The sequence below is a fragment of the Mercenaria mercenaria genome, chromosome 15 (genome assembly GCF_021730395.1).
Source record: "Mercenaria mercenaria strain notata chromosome 15, MADL_Memer_1, whole genome shotgun sequence".
Classification (NCBI taxonomy): domain Eukaryota; kingdom Metazoa; phylum Mollusca; class Bivalvia; order Venerida; family Veneridae; genus Mercenaria; species Mercenaria mercenaria.
In genome coordinates, this window is record NC_069375.1 from 32,949,095 (window position 1) to 32,967,090 (window position 17,996).

The 17,996-nt window shown below is 34.0% G+C and overlaps 2 protein-coding genes across 2 annotated transcripts in view; one reads left to right on the forward strand and one right to left on the reverse strand.

Annotated features, from left to right (window-relative positions):
- The window catches only part of LOC128549011 (uncharacterized), a 128,738-nt gene that overhangs the window by 51,370 nt on the left and 59,372 nt on the right, over positions 1–17,996 (reverse strand). The gene's annotated exons all lie outside the window — the stretch shown is intronic.
- On the forward strand, positions 862–17,992 carry LOC128549012 (uncharacterized). Its single transcript, XM_053524950.1, has 6 exons — positions 862–949; positions 1,539–1,722; positions 13,076–13,198; positions 14,918–15,065; positions 15,517–15,647; positions 17,823–17,992. Exons 1-6 carry the CDS (start codon positions 866–868, stop codon positions 17,990–17,992), a joined length of 840 nt encoding a protein of 279 aa, XP_053380925.1. The 5' UTR covers positions 862–865.

The window sequence follows — 17,996 nt, forward strand, 5'->3', positions numbered from 1 at the left end:
AATATTTCGAAAACGTGCATTATTTTGTTATTTATGGCAATTCGGAAATCAAATATATTAAGATATACCTTTTTCATTCATATTATCTGGCTACACATTAATTATGCATCATAGTTCAAGTGTCTTTGGTAGAAAAACACAAATACAAATAAGGTTTTCAAAGTTTATGCACCGATAAGTCATTGTCTGTATCATACTGATTTACTAAATATCGGCGGGCTTTCCTTTGTTTATGTACACTTTATCAGTTTTCTTTGAACGGTAATATATCTTTCAGCCTCACCAGAGTCAAAAGTTCTGTTCAGGTTGTAAATTTAATGTTCATATCTAAGTTAACATTACAAAGTCCGAGTCAAACTGTCGAACTATATTTCAGAATGTATTAATCCCCTGAAGCTATTGATACACATATTGTTAACATTCAATAAGACAGATTCTATTTTCATTTCTTTTCCAGATAATTAAATAAGCCCCAAAACCAAATTTGTTTCGCTATCTTTCACAACGTTTGGTCTTGTTTATTGATTTTGTTTGCTTTTGTCTGATTCTCTGGGATGGTACCAGTCCCTCAACAAACAATCCAAATATTTGTTTTTAAGAGCCAGCCGTCTTCGCTGCAGCATAATCGCGGAGATGCAAAAATGAAAGATTGGTTATCTGGGGACATACTTTTAAGTATTGCAAAAACACACATGTCTATTTATAGCCTAGTTTCAAATAATATTATAATATACAATTATCTAAATTGCTGATGATTGCTAATATGGTAGGTGGAAATAACGTTTTTGGAAAGTGTCCAAAACTTCCGCATTTTCGAGACTAAATACCATATTTTTACGTACTCGGAATCAAACAGGAAGATGTCATGGATATAACCACTGCTTATTCTGTCCTTTATTTTATTATAAATATAAATAGTTTAAATGGACAAGATACTTTTATATCACAGGTACGTGATACATTTTCAGTTTTAAATATACTAAATTCAATTATTTTTGCTGTTACATAAAGCACATAAAGTACAATTGACCGTATTAAATTTCCCTTTTACTAGTAGGATTTGTACACTATTCTGCAGAGGTGTTTATTTACAGTTATATTCAAAATACGCCAACTCAATATTTAAAAATTGAGAATCGTTCTTATGAGAAAGGATGTGTATTTGGGCTTCGATCAATGTTTTGCAAAATGTTAACAATATTAATCTTTCACAATCTGACAAAATTTGATTGATCAAACATCTTTAAAATTTAAAAATGCGAGAGGTTCTGTAATTTAACTTTAATACATGTAGCTCATCTTAACTCATCTTGAATATTATCAGAGGAAAATAATGCCAATCAATGAAATATTAAGTAAATGTATATGTTTTTGATAAATATTTTTTCTGACGTTTTCTCTGAACAACTTTAGCATGATGAAACTAATATTAAAATGAATATCATACTAGGTACATTACCGTTTCAAATTTCTACATCGATAACATATTCAATTTCAATCAGATCAGACTTAACAAGTTCGAGTTTTATTTCTTCAAGGAAAAACATAACTACAAATCAACTGAGACTTGCGACATCCAAAAACTTGAAAGTGAGACTAGTTTAGATGTGCAAAGGTGTAGCAAGGGTGCTGATGGGTCCCAGGTTTGTTTGGTAAGCGACGGAGGAAGTATTTATGAATACAAATGTGTCGAAGAATCATGGAAGTTGTCTACTGGAACAGGTAAAATATGTTATTATATACAACTAATGCCTACTTGTTTATTTGTTCAAGACGTTAGTTTAAAAATTTTGTATGATATAAAATTACCGGCTGAAAGGGTAGAGTATATCAATTTATAAGAGGCTACGAGAGACGTTTAAAAGTCTTTCAACACTTGTTACGTAACGCAAAAAATAGTAGGCGTCTTGTTTATGGTACATCTGTGGCAGAGTAGTGGAGACCACTGACCTCAAACAATTTTTTCATATCTGGATCGAGTCCTGATCAGGCCATTATGTTGGAAACCTGTGCAGTTAGCTTGCGAAAGTTGTGTTGTACTAACCCGTCCGTTCTTGAAATAATGTTTGTACGAACACCTAAGATATAGGCGGGAAGTCGCCGTTAATCGTCAATCGAGTCAATGAATCTCGACATAGAAGAAATCAGTATAATATTATAAAAAAGTATTTGACTGATGTATTTGTCATTAAAGTAAGTACTTGATAGTATACGTTTCTTCTCTCTGTGTCAAATTTCTACTCAAAACTAAAAAATTAAAATATAAAACAAAAGACAAAAAGTCCTTGATATTCACTGCGTATATTAGACGCTGAAAACACGATACTGTCGTTGACTGGAAAACATTGCGTTTTTATATAAGAGAGTTCTCTTTGATTGTGTGCTTGAGAAACCCATTCTTAATATAGGTTGTTCATTAAGAGAAAGATGCTAAGGTCAATGTGAAGTTATATATCGATTTATTCCTGTTCCCTCCAAAATAAAGGCAAGTTTCTTTTGATACAGCACAGCAAAAACAGCCAACGCCACGCACCTGAAAGTAGGCCAGCCAGAAATAGAAACGTATGGAAAGATACAGTAGACGGGTTGCTTCAAATATCCAGAAATGTGCATTTCAATTAAAAAAATGAAATATATTAAAAATAGGAATGAGAAGAAAAGGTAGGGAAGGAGGAACATATATATAGAAACATAAAAGGAAATAAAATTGATAACTAGTAAAGTAAAGTTACAAAATGTTACATTGCTACCACAGGAGGCGAATAGCAGAAAGTCATGTTGTCCGAGGCGAAGCCTGTGAATATTGGATAAAATTATATGGCTCGCTAGTAAACAACTGTGGTTAAGTCAGTTGATAATAGATTTTAGAATTTTTATCTCATTTTATTTATGCGTTTCTTTAACATTTCGTTTTAAAGCTATTCAAACGCAGGGAAGTTCAACTTATGTTTTGATATAATTGCTTAAGGTAAGGGTGACGTATTCTTAAAAATCCAATATAATGATGAATATCTAAAGGCATTCAAATGAACAAAATATATTAATAATGAGCTCAAGCTAGCTGTTTTATATTGAAGTTAAACAAATGTTCTTCTTTTGCAAAGAGAGAGAGAGAGAGAGAGAGAGAGAGAGAGAGAGAGAGAGAGAGAGGGGGGGGGGGGAGAGAGAGAGAGAGAGAAAGAAATACATGCATAACAATAACATGCATTTTAAAAAGTATAAAAGGGACTTTTTAAAAATATAATATCATTACAATATGTTCAGTCTATAACAGCTTACAATGTATAAAAGATCGACATATGTTATGAAACAAGTGTAAAGTTAAGAATATGTCTTTTAACACGCATCCAATCATTTGATTATTAAATTTAACGGACTGTATATAGGAACGAAAATTTTTATACGTATATATAATGTATGTAAATATCAACTGATTACATCTAATTTGACAAAGTTGTGCAATTCGTTTCGAAATATGTCAGGGATATATTACTTTTGAAACGGAGATGTAGATTTGATTTCCTCAAATGACGACATTACATAGGAGTGATAAGCAAGTTATTTTTTCGAAGTCGGGTATTTTTAAATAGTAAGCCATGAATGTCCCATACCGTTTTTGTGTGCAAATAGTGTAGTGTTATATCAATGGAACAGATAAAAGAAACCAGCAAAACTTTATGGTCACTTTATTTTGAAATGGAGTATAATTAATCATTAGCATGCTTCTGCCTATGCGACCATCTGCACTGTTCGCTATTTAGTCAGTAAAATTTCAGTGAACACCCCCACAATAATGAATTTTATTGCCTAAATTGAATGATGGACCAGTCCATTTTAGAAATTTAGCAGGCTGAAAGTTAAAGTTCGAATCGTCTAGGCGTTTGCTATCAGACCGACTGCTGGGCAGATTCAGTTTCAGCTATTAGGATGATCATGAATGAATTTACTACATTTCTTTCTTTCACAAAGAAATGTTTATGTTTATCTCATTTTTTATCAGTTTTTACATAAAACAGATTCAGAAAAAAATTCCTGATGAAATAAAAATCAGAATACGTAAGAGGGAATCGGGCTATATTAATTGTCTCACCTTCTATTTCACAAAATTAATATCCATGTATGTTCAGTCGTACAAATTTTGTTAGGAATATTTGTAATTGCATAAAAGACAGGTTTAATTCCATGGGTCATGCAAACGTGCTCTCCTTTTGATAAAGATAATCACTCTAAAGAGTTTATAAGCCCGCCCGCTTAGCTCAGTAGGGAGAGCGTTGGTCTACGGATCGCGGGGTCGCGAGTTCTATCCCCGGGCGGGGCGTATGTTCTCCGTGACGATTTGATAAAAGACATTGTGTCTGAAATCATTCGTCCTCCACCTCTGATAATTCATGTGGGGAAGTTGGCAGTTACTTGCGGAGAACAGGTTTGTACTGGTACAGAATCCAGGAACACTGGTTAGGTTAACTGCCCGCCGTTACATGACTGAAATACTGTTGAAAAACGGCGTTAAACCCAAAACAAACAAACTAAAGAGTTTATCAAATTTATTAGGTACAATGGATTCATACAATATAAACAATAATATTAATTAAGAGGCAACACAAAATAAAAGTACGTTCACTTAGATATTAAAAAATTGAATTGGTTTTGTTTAAAGGGCCGTTTTGGCTTTTATTTCAGTAAAAAGGTACATGTAAAACAATTCATATAATTTGCAGATTACATTAATCCTCTTACGTATAGTTATTTAGAACACGGTCCTAACAAGTGGAAATATGAACCCCTTACATTCCCTCTCGTGCAATTTAGGCAAACTGTATTTTCTTGTAAGTTTAAGTTACATCATGTTTAAAAAATGTATACATTGCCATCGAAGGAATAAATTAAAAGTATAAAATGTAAAAGTAAATACATATAAAATGTAATGGAAGCTTTCACTCCAGAATGCCAAACAAATTAGTAACAGACAGGGTATAAACTAGTTCTGACATGAACTGTACCCAGGGATTGTATTTTCCAGAATAAAACCGAGGTGGAACTTTAAACAGAACACTTTATTTTTCTTTAATAATTAGGGAAAGTCCGCTCAATAGTGTTACGTAATGAGGCTATTGGGTAATTACCATTATCTTAACTGAACGACCAAAATCAATTTATCAGTTCATTTGTCACGGAGATTTTCGTTCATGTGTTGTACATCTCCTTGTTATTAAAGACTGAACTTCATATCTACTGTCGGTTCTGATTTCCGGTGTCAGATTAGTTTGTTTACTAAATGATGTTCTAAGTAATTCTGCTTCTAAATTGTATTTTCAAAAATAACACTACAGGACATTCCTTGGTAACCTGTAATGTAAAGTGTTTTTCTTTCCTTAAATACCAAATTGTTGCTTAAGGCTCTTTTCCAAGGCTTGAACTGCACTTTCATGTTCTCCATTCGGAAAGGGAGCGAAGGTCTGGTGGTTAAGGTGTCGGCCGCTCAACCCAGAGGTGGTAGGTTCGAGTCCCACTGGGAGAAAGGCCATGTCTTCTCATATGACACCAGTACTGGTACTTCCAGGAAACGGACTTCAACATTTTATCACAATCGAGCTAAGGTTAATGAGTATAAACTAACTCGGATGATATGCTGGAACTAACGTATGCCTTATTCCTTTCTTCACTAAGATGCGGTCGTAAATCAAGGATCGTTATTAATAACCAGTCCTTCAGGGAGAAGCTTTCCATGGTTTTCTTACTAGTTGTTGATTTCATCTAATTATTTCTAGCCATTTAGAGTAAATGTTCGTAACAACTAGAAATACAGCATCTAAATTTTTTGATATTTGAGTCAATGTTATTCGACAATAGGTACGTATGTGCAAGACCATTCATTTCACATCCTTATTTTGTTCAACAGTCAACCTCTCTCTAAATAAAATTACTCCATTATCACATGAAAGTTCATTTCGTCCAATAGAACATCGTTCCAAATAATGATCATCACGTTCTTTTGATATCCATTAAGTGTATATTTATATTCTTTACTTAGTGTAGGAGTCTTTCGAGTCGCCTCCACGATATCCTAGGCTTTGACGGTATATACGTGATATATGACACAAAATCAATGTCCACTGTATCACTAAAGTCAACAAGCAGTTTCATAGCCCAACTGCTGCCATCGTTGGTTTCCTCTTATATGGTTTGCAACGGCATATGGTCGATAATCAACATAAACTTCCGACCATATAAGTATTTGTGGAATTTCATTACTCCAAATATGATCGACAGTGCTTCTTGTTCAATCAGAGAGAAGTTTGTTTACTTTGACTTAACGTTCTTGATAAAAAAGTTATCGGTCTTTCGCTGCCGTCTTCCATAATACGTGACATGACTGTCCCCGTTACGTATAGTGAAAATCACAAGCAAGTGTCACTGACTTTTTCATGTCATAATGATCTGTAGTACCCTATCTGTCATAAACACGATTTCAGCTGATTAACATGTCTTCAGGTTTAGGACAACTTCTGACAGCTTCAGTTTCCTCCTCAGTAGCGTATGTTCCGTCCCATCTTTCACTTGTCCCATGTAAATTACTATTTTTTAAGAAAGAACATTTCTCTATTTCTTAAATTTAACATTATATTCACTAAACCCAAGGAGTACCTCTTGTTGACATTTCAGATACATTTCATCATACGGACCTGTGATCAAATGTCAACAATTTTGTATACAACATGAGGAATTCCAGACCAAATTTTGTCAATAGCTGACTGAAAAATAGGTGGACTCGAACACATACCGTAGACAGGCCTCTGGTACCTATACAGTCCAATATATGAAATGACTGTTCCTGGTAGTCAATGTCTAACTCTCATTGTGTAAAAGCCTGAGATAAATATAGCTTTGAAAATTTATAACTGTCTGTGCAGATGACCTATCCTGTTAAAATTCGTTACATTTGCGGACCCATAACAAAATTAATTACAGCAACTTTTATTTTTTCGCCTTTTATTCCATTTGCACTAAGAAACTGTTCCATTCTATCAACATGCTTCTGAAAAGTTTCTCTGGTTTAAATTCTCCCAGTGCTTGCCATGATTATTCACAGTTGTTATGTTTTATCGTTTTTTATCCTCATCGCCAGATGTTATAATATTCAGGGAGGGTGATCACATGACCTTTGTTTATGATCACATTGTGTCCACCTCAATGGCTGTCACTGGGGTAATTTTCTACTATTTCTTATGATATATAATTAAATTTTACCGACCATGTTCCAGCCAATAACATTCCGGTTCCAACGATGTATTATTTTGCAATGTGACTGTTGCCGTTTTTCCATTTACCCTGCAGAGATTTTCGAAGCGGTGATTTGTTTCTTGAAAAAGTGTGGTCATATTGAGTCCAACATTCGAAATAAGACATTAATGTATTTAAACAGGTCTGTTGTTGGTAGAAATTGACGGAAAATGCTCTGCGATCATGTATATTGCTTCACACGCGACTTGTAAATGTTTTTGCGTGATTTCTACAATGTTCCAGGGATACATGTCTGAATGGTCACATTACGTCGTGGACACATTGTGTTCAGTAGATTTAGTAAACTGTGTATATAGCAAGTAATTCAATCTTCTATATAATAATATTAGGTTATTCAACATTGTTCTGTACAATACGGAGATATATTTGGACGAGTACCCAGCTGAGAAAACCATATTGGACGAGCCGTTAGGCTGAGTACGAGTCCAAATAAATCTCGTATTGTACAGTTCAATGTTAAATGACCTTTTTATTCTATATCTATTTAAGTTTAAATTAAAAATGATATTTCTGCCTTCCTCATTTCAAGACGCATAATCTAACTCTGTACATAGAGCGCCTACTTCACCCGATTTACATTCGGAACATTTTCACGGGTTTCGGGCTTTATCGTGTGTTTAACATCGGACTTTTTGAACCGTCCAAATACAGAAAAAATACAGGTTTTTGCACGCACGTGCGTCCAATAAGGTAATATATTGTACGGTCACGTGTTGCAAATGAACGTTCACGATTGGATAGATAAAACAGATATAGAATAATGAATAACGCTTTAAGTGTTTTAGTGTTGTAATATATTAAAGGTATAAAAGTACTAAGCAGCACTTTCGGGCTAGTCACATAATGGCAAAAAGAAAAAAAAATCCCAGTTTAAAGTGTCATTTTTATTTTTTCTGTAAGCTAGTTCTGCTTTTACATCATTGTGGACCTATACTTGACATTTTAGTAGCATTTTCAAGGAGACTTTTTGCATTTATAGAAATGTAAATGAGTGAGTGAGTTGGGTTTTACGGCGAATCGACACAAAATGGTCATATATCGCCGAGAAGAAGTCATATTGCAAACGCCAACTGTAAAGCCTAAACATTGATGTAAAACTGTAAAGGATACCTAAAAACATCCATGTAAAAATGTAAAGAACACTATGAATAATGTAAAACAGATCTAAAAGCATCCATGTAAAAATGTAAAGCATATCTAAAAACAGTAATGTAAAAATGTATGTACGTGTGTGTTAAAATATCAGCTGCAAACATAAAAATATTGCAAGATGTAAATAAATATAAGAAGTGTTAGATCTTTTGATATATTCCTATCTGCTTTAAAAACGATATAATATTTCCGACTGAAACGTTGTCAAATAATTCTCTCAAAGATTGAACGTCATAATATGTACTGCGTTGTGTAGCAAAGTCCACACAGTCGATTAAAATGTGTTTAATAGTTAGCGGTGTTTGACATGGTACACATTCGGGTTGATCTTCTTTATTCAAAAGGTAAGAGTGAGTCAAACGGGTATGACCTATTCGACAGCGAGAAAGAACAACTTCCTCCCTGCGAACAGATCTGTTCCCTTGGTGCCATTCCCCTAGAGTAGGTTTGATATCATGAAGTTTATTGAATGAAGCACGGTTCCATGACGATCGCCATTTAGATAAAATGTATTTGTTTATATTGGGCCTAAAATCGGTATGTGGTAATTTCAAATTAGATTGTGATAATAAAAGGGATTTCTTTGCTGCAATATCAGCATCCTCGTTTCCATGAATACCAACATGACTAGGAATCCAACAAAATATGATAAACTTTTTTAAAGATAGTTCATGAAGCCTGAGAAGAATATTTTGAATGAATGGATTTTTCATATTTCGGTTATGAATTGACTGTAAAACAGAAAGCGAATCGGAAAAGATAATAAATTTGTCTGCATTATTTCTTGATATAAAATTTAGGGCTAATTCAATAGCTTTGGCCTCGGCTGAAAATATTGTTGCATTGTTTGGCAAACGTAATTTTGATTGATTAAGGAGGCTGACAGCAGCACAGCCAACCTTTGATTCATCTTTTGAACCGACTGTGTAAATTGCAAAATAGTCCTTGTAAGTTGATTTGATTTCATGATATTTGGACTTGAATATTTCAGAGTTTGTTTCAGATTTTCTAAAGGCAGTTTTCAAATCGAAAAGAACTGTAGAGATATGAAGGGTCCATGGTGGTGTATATGGAATTGAATTTTCTTTAATACCATCGAATTCAAAGTCAGTTTTATTCATAGAAGATTGTATGCGAAATCCAAACGGTTTGATTTGTTTTGGTTTTTCCTTATATGAATCAGAGTACTTTGGTTTAAAAATAATTTCATGAGCAGGATTGGATTTGTTGGCAGCCACTCTTAAAGCATATTGCAGTGAAAGTTTTTCTCGGCGTGTGTAAAGAGATGGTTCGTTTGCTTCAATCCTATTACATTGATTCCACGTAAGAGTGTTAAAATTGCCTAATTTATATTTTTATTTTTAATCTGTGTTAATGCATGGCTTACCAAAATTCATAATAAAGCATCCATTGCATTATATAATTAGCCGTGTGATAAGCATAATTGTGCTGAAAATAGTAAAATTAGGATGTCGCCAATTGAGTGGTTCAACTAGTGATTATAATTTTTCAGTCACTGCAATACTAAATTGTGATATTTTCAACTTAATTCACCTTGTAAGACTCGAACGTTGATTAAAATATACTGCATTCATTGGTACACAATTTTCTATTGTCCGTGCGTTCATTCATATTTAGTCGTCAAAGCCTTAATCAGTTTCGTTGCCATCATTTGTTAAATTACTAGGAAGTGAAACAAATGTGAAAATCTTATCTTTATCAGTAATTTGAAAGATATAAGTCTTCTGAAGTTAAAAAATAGTATTACTATCGCCCATTCCAGACAACATTTATGATATGATTTTAAATTTTGATAAACAGTACGTTACGATAACAAAAGCCAGATACATTACTGAATGATTGCTGCATAATTTCATAATCAGCAATCGATTTTTTTATTTTCTCTTACAGAAATGGAGAATTGCCTATAAGCATTTCAGTAACATTAAGTACCGTATTTTTAAGTAAATGGAATCAATTTATGAGAAATCCTCAAACCTATTTAGGTTTTAATTGTTATCAGTTGTTTATGTTACGTAAAAAGTGTAAAATTCATGGTTTAACTACTATTGGACATTGGTAACGTATCTGACATCTGAAGAAACATGTTACAGGAGTAAACCTTGGTACTGGCACAATTTGAACATCTACACGCTTAATTCTTTATTGTGTCACTTAAATGAGTTGCATACAGCTTGTTCATGTTTTCAAAAAAAATTGAAAATTTCAAAAATGTAAGTTTGTGAATGTATTTCTGTAAGCTTTACGTTTCATTTTGATGTTAAAAAAGACAACCATCACAAACGCATAAAAGGGCATAAAAATGTGTTTTATTACAGAAAAAGATGACTTCTGAATCGTTTTTATCAAATTATATTATGAAGTATCGATAAGTATTTTGTCTAAATGATGAATACTCGTATTAAAAGAGAAATAATTATTATTCATGAATCGCAATTTGCATATATAAAAAGGAAAGCAAATGAGTTTTGTGTTCGAGGTTGGCTATAATAGAGTTCACTGTATGATAAAGCTTTACTATTATCTTCTACAGTAAATTTGATTTTCTTCTATTCTACGAAGTATTTCTGTTACTTGATTAATATTTCTGTGAGTTCGATCTGTACTAGTGTTTTATTAAATACATAGATTACGAGATTTGACTGTATTTGAGTCTACTGTAATCAAGTTTCATTGTAAGTTCTTCAATGAATAGGAATTTCTTGTACTTTTACACCATCTAGTGGAGGATATTAGTGCATGATTAATGCTGTTGAGAGTCCTCTACATTTCTACATTTTTACAGACTGAACGAGTTGCTCATTTTGAGCAAGGCAGTTGTTGATGTGCATAGGGTTGTCTTAAATATACTGTATATAACCAAAAAGCTCAAAAGAATCAGACTACCATCACAAAAAACGGAATAAATAACAAGAAACTCCTGTATGCATTTGCCGGACAAGCATGTATTGTTTGACCACGTAGCAATATTAACGTAACATGACAGAGGTAGGTAATAATAGAATGACGTTGCACAATCAACATTCAAATACACACAAATGCTATTCTCTATTCGTTATAGTCCCATGTAATTCACTATTCATACCGATTTACACTGCGACAATCAAGGTAAAAACGAGTGTTTTACAACTAATGTGGTCTTTTAATAAATTCAGTATATATATATATATATATATATATATATATATATATATATATATATATATATATATATATATATATATATATATAATACCATACGTCCATCGACTTATTAGCATTATGAAAAATACATATATAAATTTCATTGACTAGAATTGAAAAATTAGTCGTGCTGCGCGCGAACAAGCCAGTCAGGAAAAAACAGAGATCTCTTTGGGAATACTTTGAAAACCTGTGTCCTTTGCCATGCAAGATCGCTTAATGACGTACCTGTTTTTCTTCGGCATGGACGTATGCTATTATAAAAACAAAGAAACAAAATCCTTAAACTAACATTAGATCATTTTATAATCAAACAATTATTTTTAATTTACTTTCAAGCCTAATATTAAGTTGTCTTAAAAACACAAAACTAAAAAGAAAATTTAATTTTGTATGACCTTACTACTTGAGTGTGTCCGGTAGACTACTTCACATTTCAATAAACACCCTGAAAGTAAAATACACCCACGATTATTGCGTGCAAAAATTTACACACTGAAACTATACTTCTCACAAAAATAAACGCAACGTAAAGACAATATTTTCGCGCTATACTGCCGAAACGCGCGAAATTTTCAGTATCATCAGCACAGGGTTTAATGAATTGCAACATTGCAACAATTGAATAGATCTATTTATTACCAATATGACTGACATTTCTTGCTACTTTTTGAACTTCGGACTCAATGTGACCACACAGTCACCGCTTCGAAAATTTCTGCAGAGTAAATGGAAAAACGGCAATAGCCACATTGCAGAATAATACATCGTTGGAACCGGAAATATGTTGACTGGAACATGGTCGGTAAACTATATTTAAATATGATAAGAAATATTAGAAAAACACAAAATACCTTCTACTACATGGTTGCAGCTATTGAGGTGGACACAATGTGATCATAAACAAAGGTCATGTGATCACCCGTCCTGATATTATCTTTCGAACATAAGAAAGAAGTCGGCAATACTTTATGGTCAGTTTAATATAATTCTACAATGTGTGAGATCATAGCCGTCGACTGCCTGGGCTTATCAAGCTACGTTAAGGGTTAACATTAATGTACACTGACGAGATATGAAAACGCAACAAACATATGCCTGAATATATTTTACTACAAAAAGCATCAACTTGAAATGTTCAACACATACACATCTCGATACTCTGAACATTTCAAGGTGATGTTATTTTGTAATACAAAATATATTCAGGCATATGCTTGTTGCGTTTTCATATATCGTCAGTGTATATATTACATGTAGTCTTGGTAGCGTTCTATTTCTTATAGAATGTGTTAGAGACAAAAGGTTGAAGTCATGTTCTTTTTCAATACTAAACTGCTTTTTGTGTCTGATATTTGAAACATGTAAGCTATTTTTGTTGAATTTGAAACATATACTCACATGTTTTCTATCGAAGATATAGATAGCCACGGGAGACAAAAAAGATTCATTGACTGGATAGTCAGGACAATTGTTGGACTATTTGTTCGTGCTGTGGTATTTATTTATTGTTCTGCATCCGGCGCGTGTTCTGAAAGAGGTAAGTAAACAATCGAATGCTTTTAAACAATTATGATTGTGTCATAGGATGAGAAAAATGTGCAGTCAGCCGGGGCTCGAACCGGGACCCCTCGCTTACAGGGCGAGTGCTCTACCGACTGAGCTAACTGACTGCCTGATACATCTCCCCTAACGCGACCAAGTCCGTACCGTGACATACACCCCTACAAATTGGAAATTCGTCCTCTAATTCCGGAGGTACATGATATTGCAAGCGTCGTAAGACTGAACAAGCAAGCATTCCACGGTCCCCCGTTGGGCAGTCAGTCCACGGCTCAAACCCGGGACCCCTCGTTTGCAGGGCGAATGCACTACCGACTGAGCTAACCGGCTGTCTGACACATCTTCTCCCCTAACGTGACCAAGTCCGTACCGTGACATTTGAAAAGAATGAAACATTTAAATGCCGGACTAAAGAAGCATACATTTGTAAAAACAAATACGTAAATTGTATCATAAAGACAATTGTTAGGTGTTCATGTCACAAACCATTCTCCAGTTTACATTCGATTTATTTAGCATAAAAGTATTTAGCACAATAAGTTAATCAGTATCCTTGTTTTACTTTGACATCTTGAAGATGCAGACGTATAATGATGTTGTTATTCCTTGGTCTATTTGCTACATAAAATATTTTGGGATGGTAAATTATTTACTTTAGACACCAGTAATCAATTATTCAACGAGGCTTCCATGTACGATGTGAAAATGGATAGGTAAAGCTAAGAGTTTCAGAACATTTTTATCAAGACGAATGTTTCACAGGTTATATAATGAAAGATAAAATCTGTGTTTGATTTCTAGTTATTTAAATCATTAAACACCTATGATGTCAGATGATAATATCATGTTTCTTTGAAAAAAGCTTCTGAAGATAGTGAATACAGCTACATAACCTATATCATTCATGTCGCGTATTTAAGAAAGATATAACATTTATTAGCTGAAAATACAAGATATAGAAACAAAACTTACATCTATATCATTGTGTTGATTCGTGACATCGGTTTGACTATAAACCCCCGGGTTAAATCAGTTGTTAAAGCAGCTGACTTGCAAGCACGGTGTCGTAAGTTCGATTCATGCATTATGTAGGAGTTTTCCTCCGTGGATTTTGCAAGGACAGATCACACTCGGCGCGTATGCGCCTCGTGAGATGCGATCTAGCAAAATCCACACCTGCCGAATACAGCATCCTAGATCGAGCTACTAATATAATAACTCTATTATATTAGTACTACAACATTTGGTGCCGATCTCCCTATAGGAAATTCTTGTGGAAATACCATCGGGATTTTTTTTCTTATAATATAATACATGATCCTCTGGCATATTCTCGTACAGTTAGTCAGTTAAGTACAGTATGTGATATTCGAGGCTTCTGAGTAACCAAAACCGATTAGCTCAGTATATAGAGTACCTGACCTTCACGCAAGGGGTCATGGGTTCATGGTTTTGTATCCGGCTCTCGTGGAGTTTGCAAGGACAGATCACAATCGGCGCTTGTGCGCCTCAACTGATGGGATCTGGCAAAATCCACACTTGCCGGATACAGCATCCTAGATCGAGCTACTAATATAATAACTCTATTATATTAGTACTACAACATTTGGTGCTATTGCATATTTTGTCATCTCATATGTAGCTATTATTATAAAAATAGGAATTTTGTAAGACTCAACTAATAACTTTTATACAGAAGTAAACCAAGAAGAGGTCTATAGGAACCCTCCAGTGTATACATTCTGCCCTGAAAGCGGAGCGGAGTATACAGCCTTAAGCCAGAAAAAGTCTGCGAATGTAACATGGGATGAACCAAAAGCGGAAGATGATGAAGAAGTGGTTAGGTATGTACAAAATGTTAATTTTTTTCAAATATAATGTAATCAAACTGCGTGTGATATGATATCCAGATAAACTAGAATAAATGCCGTATCTGACGTACGGAAATGTAAACCACGTGGTAAATGTACGGCAAACCCGCATGTGAGTTGTAAATTATCAGCACTTTTTACTTTCAGAAAATAAAATGTTGATACTTACATCAATATCATCACATATAATGACGCAAGAAATGTACAAATATTTTCAAAAATTACTACACAAACCTATATATGCTATTTGACAATATGATTGAACAGTTGTACATTTAAAGTTTCATTAAATTATATAACTGTATAATTGTTAATTTGAGCACAAGGTCCTCTTGTTTGGAGGACTGAAAATTTAAAACAATGTTTCAAATAAAAACAATGTTTCAAATAAGCCTAAAACAACACACTGTCGCATGATTAACAGGGAAACTCAGACATTTTACAGTGGCGACGAGTTCGAAGGTACCCCGAATGGATTAAAGCATACAGTTACATATACTGCGATAGATGGTTTTGACCTCAAAGACACATGCAGTTTCTCATTTACTGTGAAATGTAAGTTAAAGTTACTAAATGTAATTCGAACCAAACTGTTGATCATTTGACTTAATACAAAAGCAAATGTTAGAAAAGATATAACAAAAGCTGTTGTAGATTTTATTTATCCTAACTTCAAGAGTGTCTATAAGCGAATACTGTTCTGAATGTCATTGACAATGATGATATAAAAATGTTCCAGCCGTCTCTGCAAAGAGCGTGCTTTTCACTCGTATAAGTTCAAAATTCGTATATTTGGATAAGTTCAAATAGACCGTGTTTCTCGTACGCATCTAATTTGTTGATACCCACGAATAAGCTACGGATAACTTCACCTCTAGTTTATCTTGTAAATGTAATTATATTAAGTATTTCTTATAAGCTAGATAGGAGTTACAATGAATATACTGAATAAAGGTTAACACACACAGAATAATGTAATGACTGATTGTTATTCCATTGGTACATATTCAGTTACAATAAAGATATGAAAAGGACATACATGCTTGTATCTCTGGTAATAAAGGTTTAAAGTTTGTAAAGCCCTTTCCTTTTTATTGAACGATATTTACGTCAGGTTTGGGAATGCAGTTTTAAGACAAGGAATTGGTATTCCCAATGGAACAAATTGTGTACCCGTTGTCGCAAATTTGTTTTTATATTGTTATGAAAGAGATTTTATGTTGGACCTTTCTCCAGATACACAGGCAGACATTATTACTGCATTTAATAGTACATCATGCTATCTAGATGATATACTTAGTATAGATTATCCGCTTTTAGCTCAGTTTGCGGATACTATTTATTCACTGGACCTGCAGTTTTAAAAATAAAACTAACAACTCGGATACTACTGCTTCATTTCTAGTTTTACATCTCTTTAGTTATGACAATGTGATACATACCGAAATTAGTATAGTAAATTGGGATATATATTTCTTAATTAATTCGGTTTGCAAGAGCGTGTAGTCATGTTGAGGATTTCAATGCACGTAACCAATATATAAGAAATAAGCTTCTTCAACAGGGCTACTTTATTGTAAATTACGTAAATACTTTTCTAAATTTTACTGGCGTAATTCAGATTTTGTTTTAAAATACAATAGCAATTAAAAGACACTTCTGTGAGAAGGTATATCAAAACCCGTTTTATATGGGGATGTGGTTTATAAACTTCGTAAGATTTTGGGTCATGGCAATATTCCAATTGTATTTAGTAAAGTCATTAAACGTTTTATTAAAAGAGGTTTTGACCCAACTGTTTTGAGACACACCGCATGTTTGGTGTTCAGCCCTTTTACAGTTGGACGCTACGCTTTCCTGACGGAACAGGTTGAGGTCTCTATGATAAGTAGTTCTTAAATCCCACCAGGATTGAGCTATTTTGATTTCCGTCTTCTGGCCTGTTTCGTCGGGCCCTTAAGGGTGTTTCCCTTGTTACTCTTTCTTCTGCAAAGGCATTGAGTACATGCGTTTCAGGTTCTTAAGGATTGCATTTATATATTTTTACTATATATACATGCCCTCTGTTGCCTTTGTGTATGTTAGGGTTTCACCTGACGGGGATATATTTGTTTACATTGTCCTGTGACTCTGGAACATGATGGTGGTAAGAGTGAGGTTAGGTGCACCATAAACCAGTTTAATTCCCCAGTGGTGGTTTTGCCAGTTGGTTTTGCCACCGACCGTTCCAAGGCGGTGCCCCACTGTATTCCTTTAGTTGTTTGTAAATTCTTTGTGTGTTTGTTTTGTGTGTGCTGTGTGTTTGTGTGTTGATCGTGTGCACGTCCGCGTGCTTGGTTTGCGTTTGGGGAGGCTGCGTTTTTAGAACGTGGCTTTCCCTGTTTGATATTCTTCCTTGTAGTTATAAAGTTTATGGAATGCACTGAGAATAGAATGATTCGAAAAGTTCTGCTTTTGTATCCCTGAAATTGATAATACACGATTATTAGGTTCACTGAAAATAAGTTTGATATCTATTTCACTTTAGCGTTAACTTACCTGAATCAGTTTTGAATAAGGATGGTCGTATATATAAGGACTTTGTCTATGGTGGAAACTCGAATTTATAATTGATAACTAACACATTATATTATAAAAACAATGGTTTAAAGACATATAAAACTGAATCATCTGTATTGAAAATCCATTTTTGAGTTATCATATATTGGAATTTCTTTCATATTTTACTAGACATTACATGTGACACACGTGACCCGCCAATATATGGGCATCAGACTTGTTCTCATGGGTATATCTTTGGATCAGAGTGTATTGCCGAGTGCTATGATGGATACGAGATTGTGGGTAACGATACAGCTACTTGTCAACAAGATAAAACCTGGGACAATACACCTGCATGATAAA

Bases quoted from the DNA above. Each gene is read 5' to 3' on its own strand.
- LOC128549012 (XM_053524950.1), top strand. From the start codon at position 866: ATGGATATAACCACTGCTTATTCTGTCCTTTATTTTATTATAAATATA. The intron at 950-1,538 runs GTACGTGATACA...TATTTCTTCAAG, and splicing joins AAGATACTTTTATATCACAG to GAAAAACATAACTACAAATC. The intron at 13,199-14,917 runs GTAAGTAAACAA...ACTTTTATACAG, and splicing joins CGGCGCGTGTTCTGAAAGAG to AAGTAAACCAAGAAGAGGTC.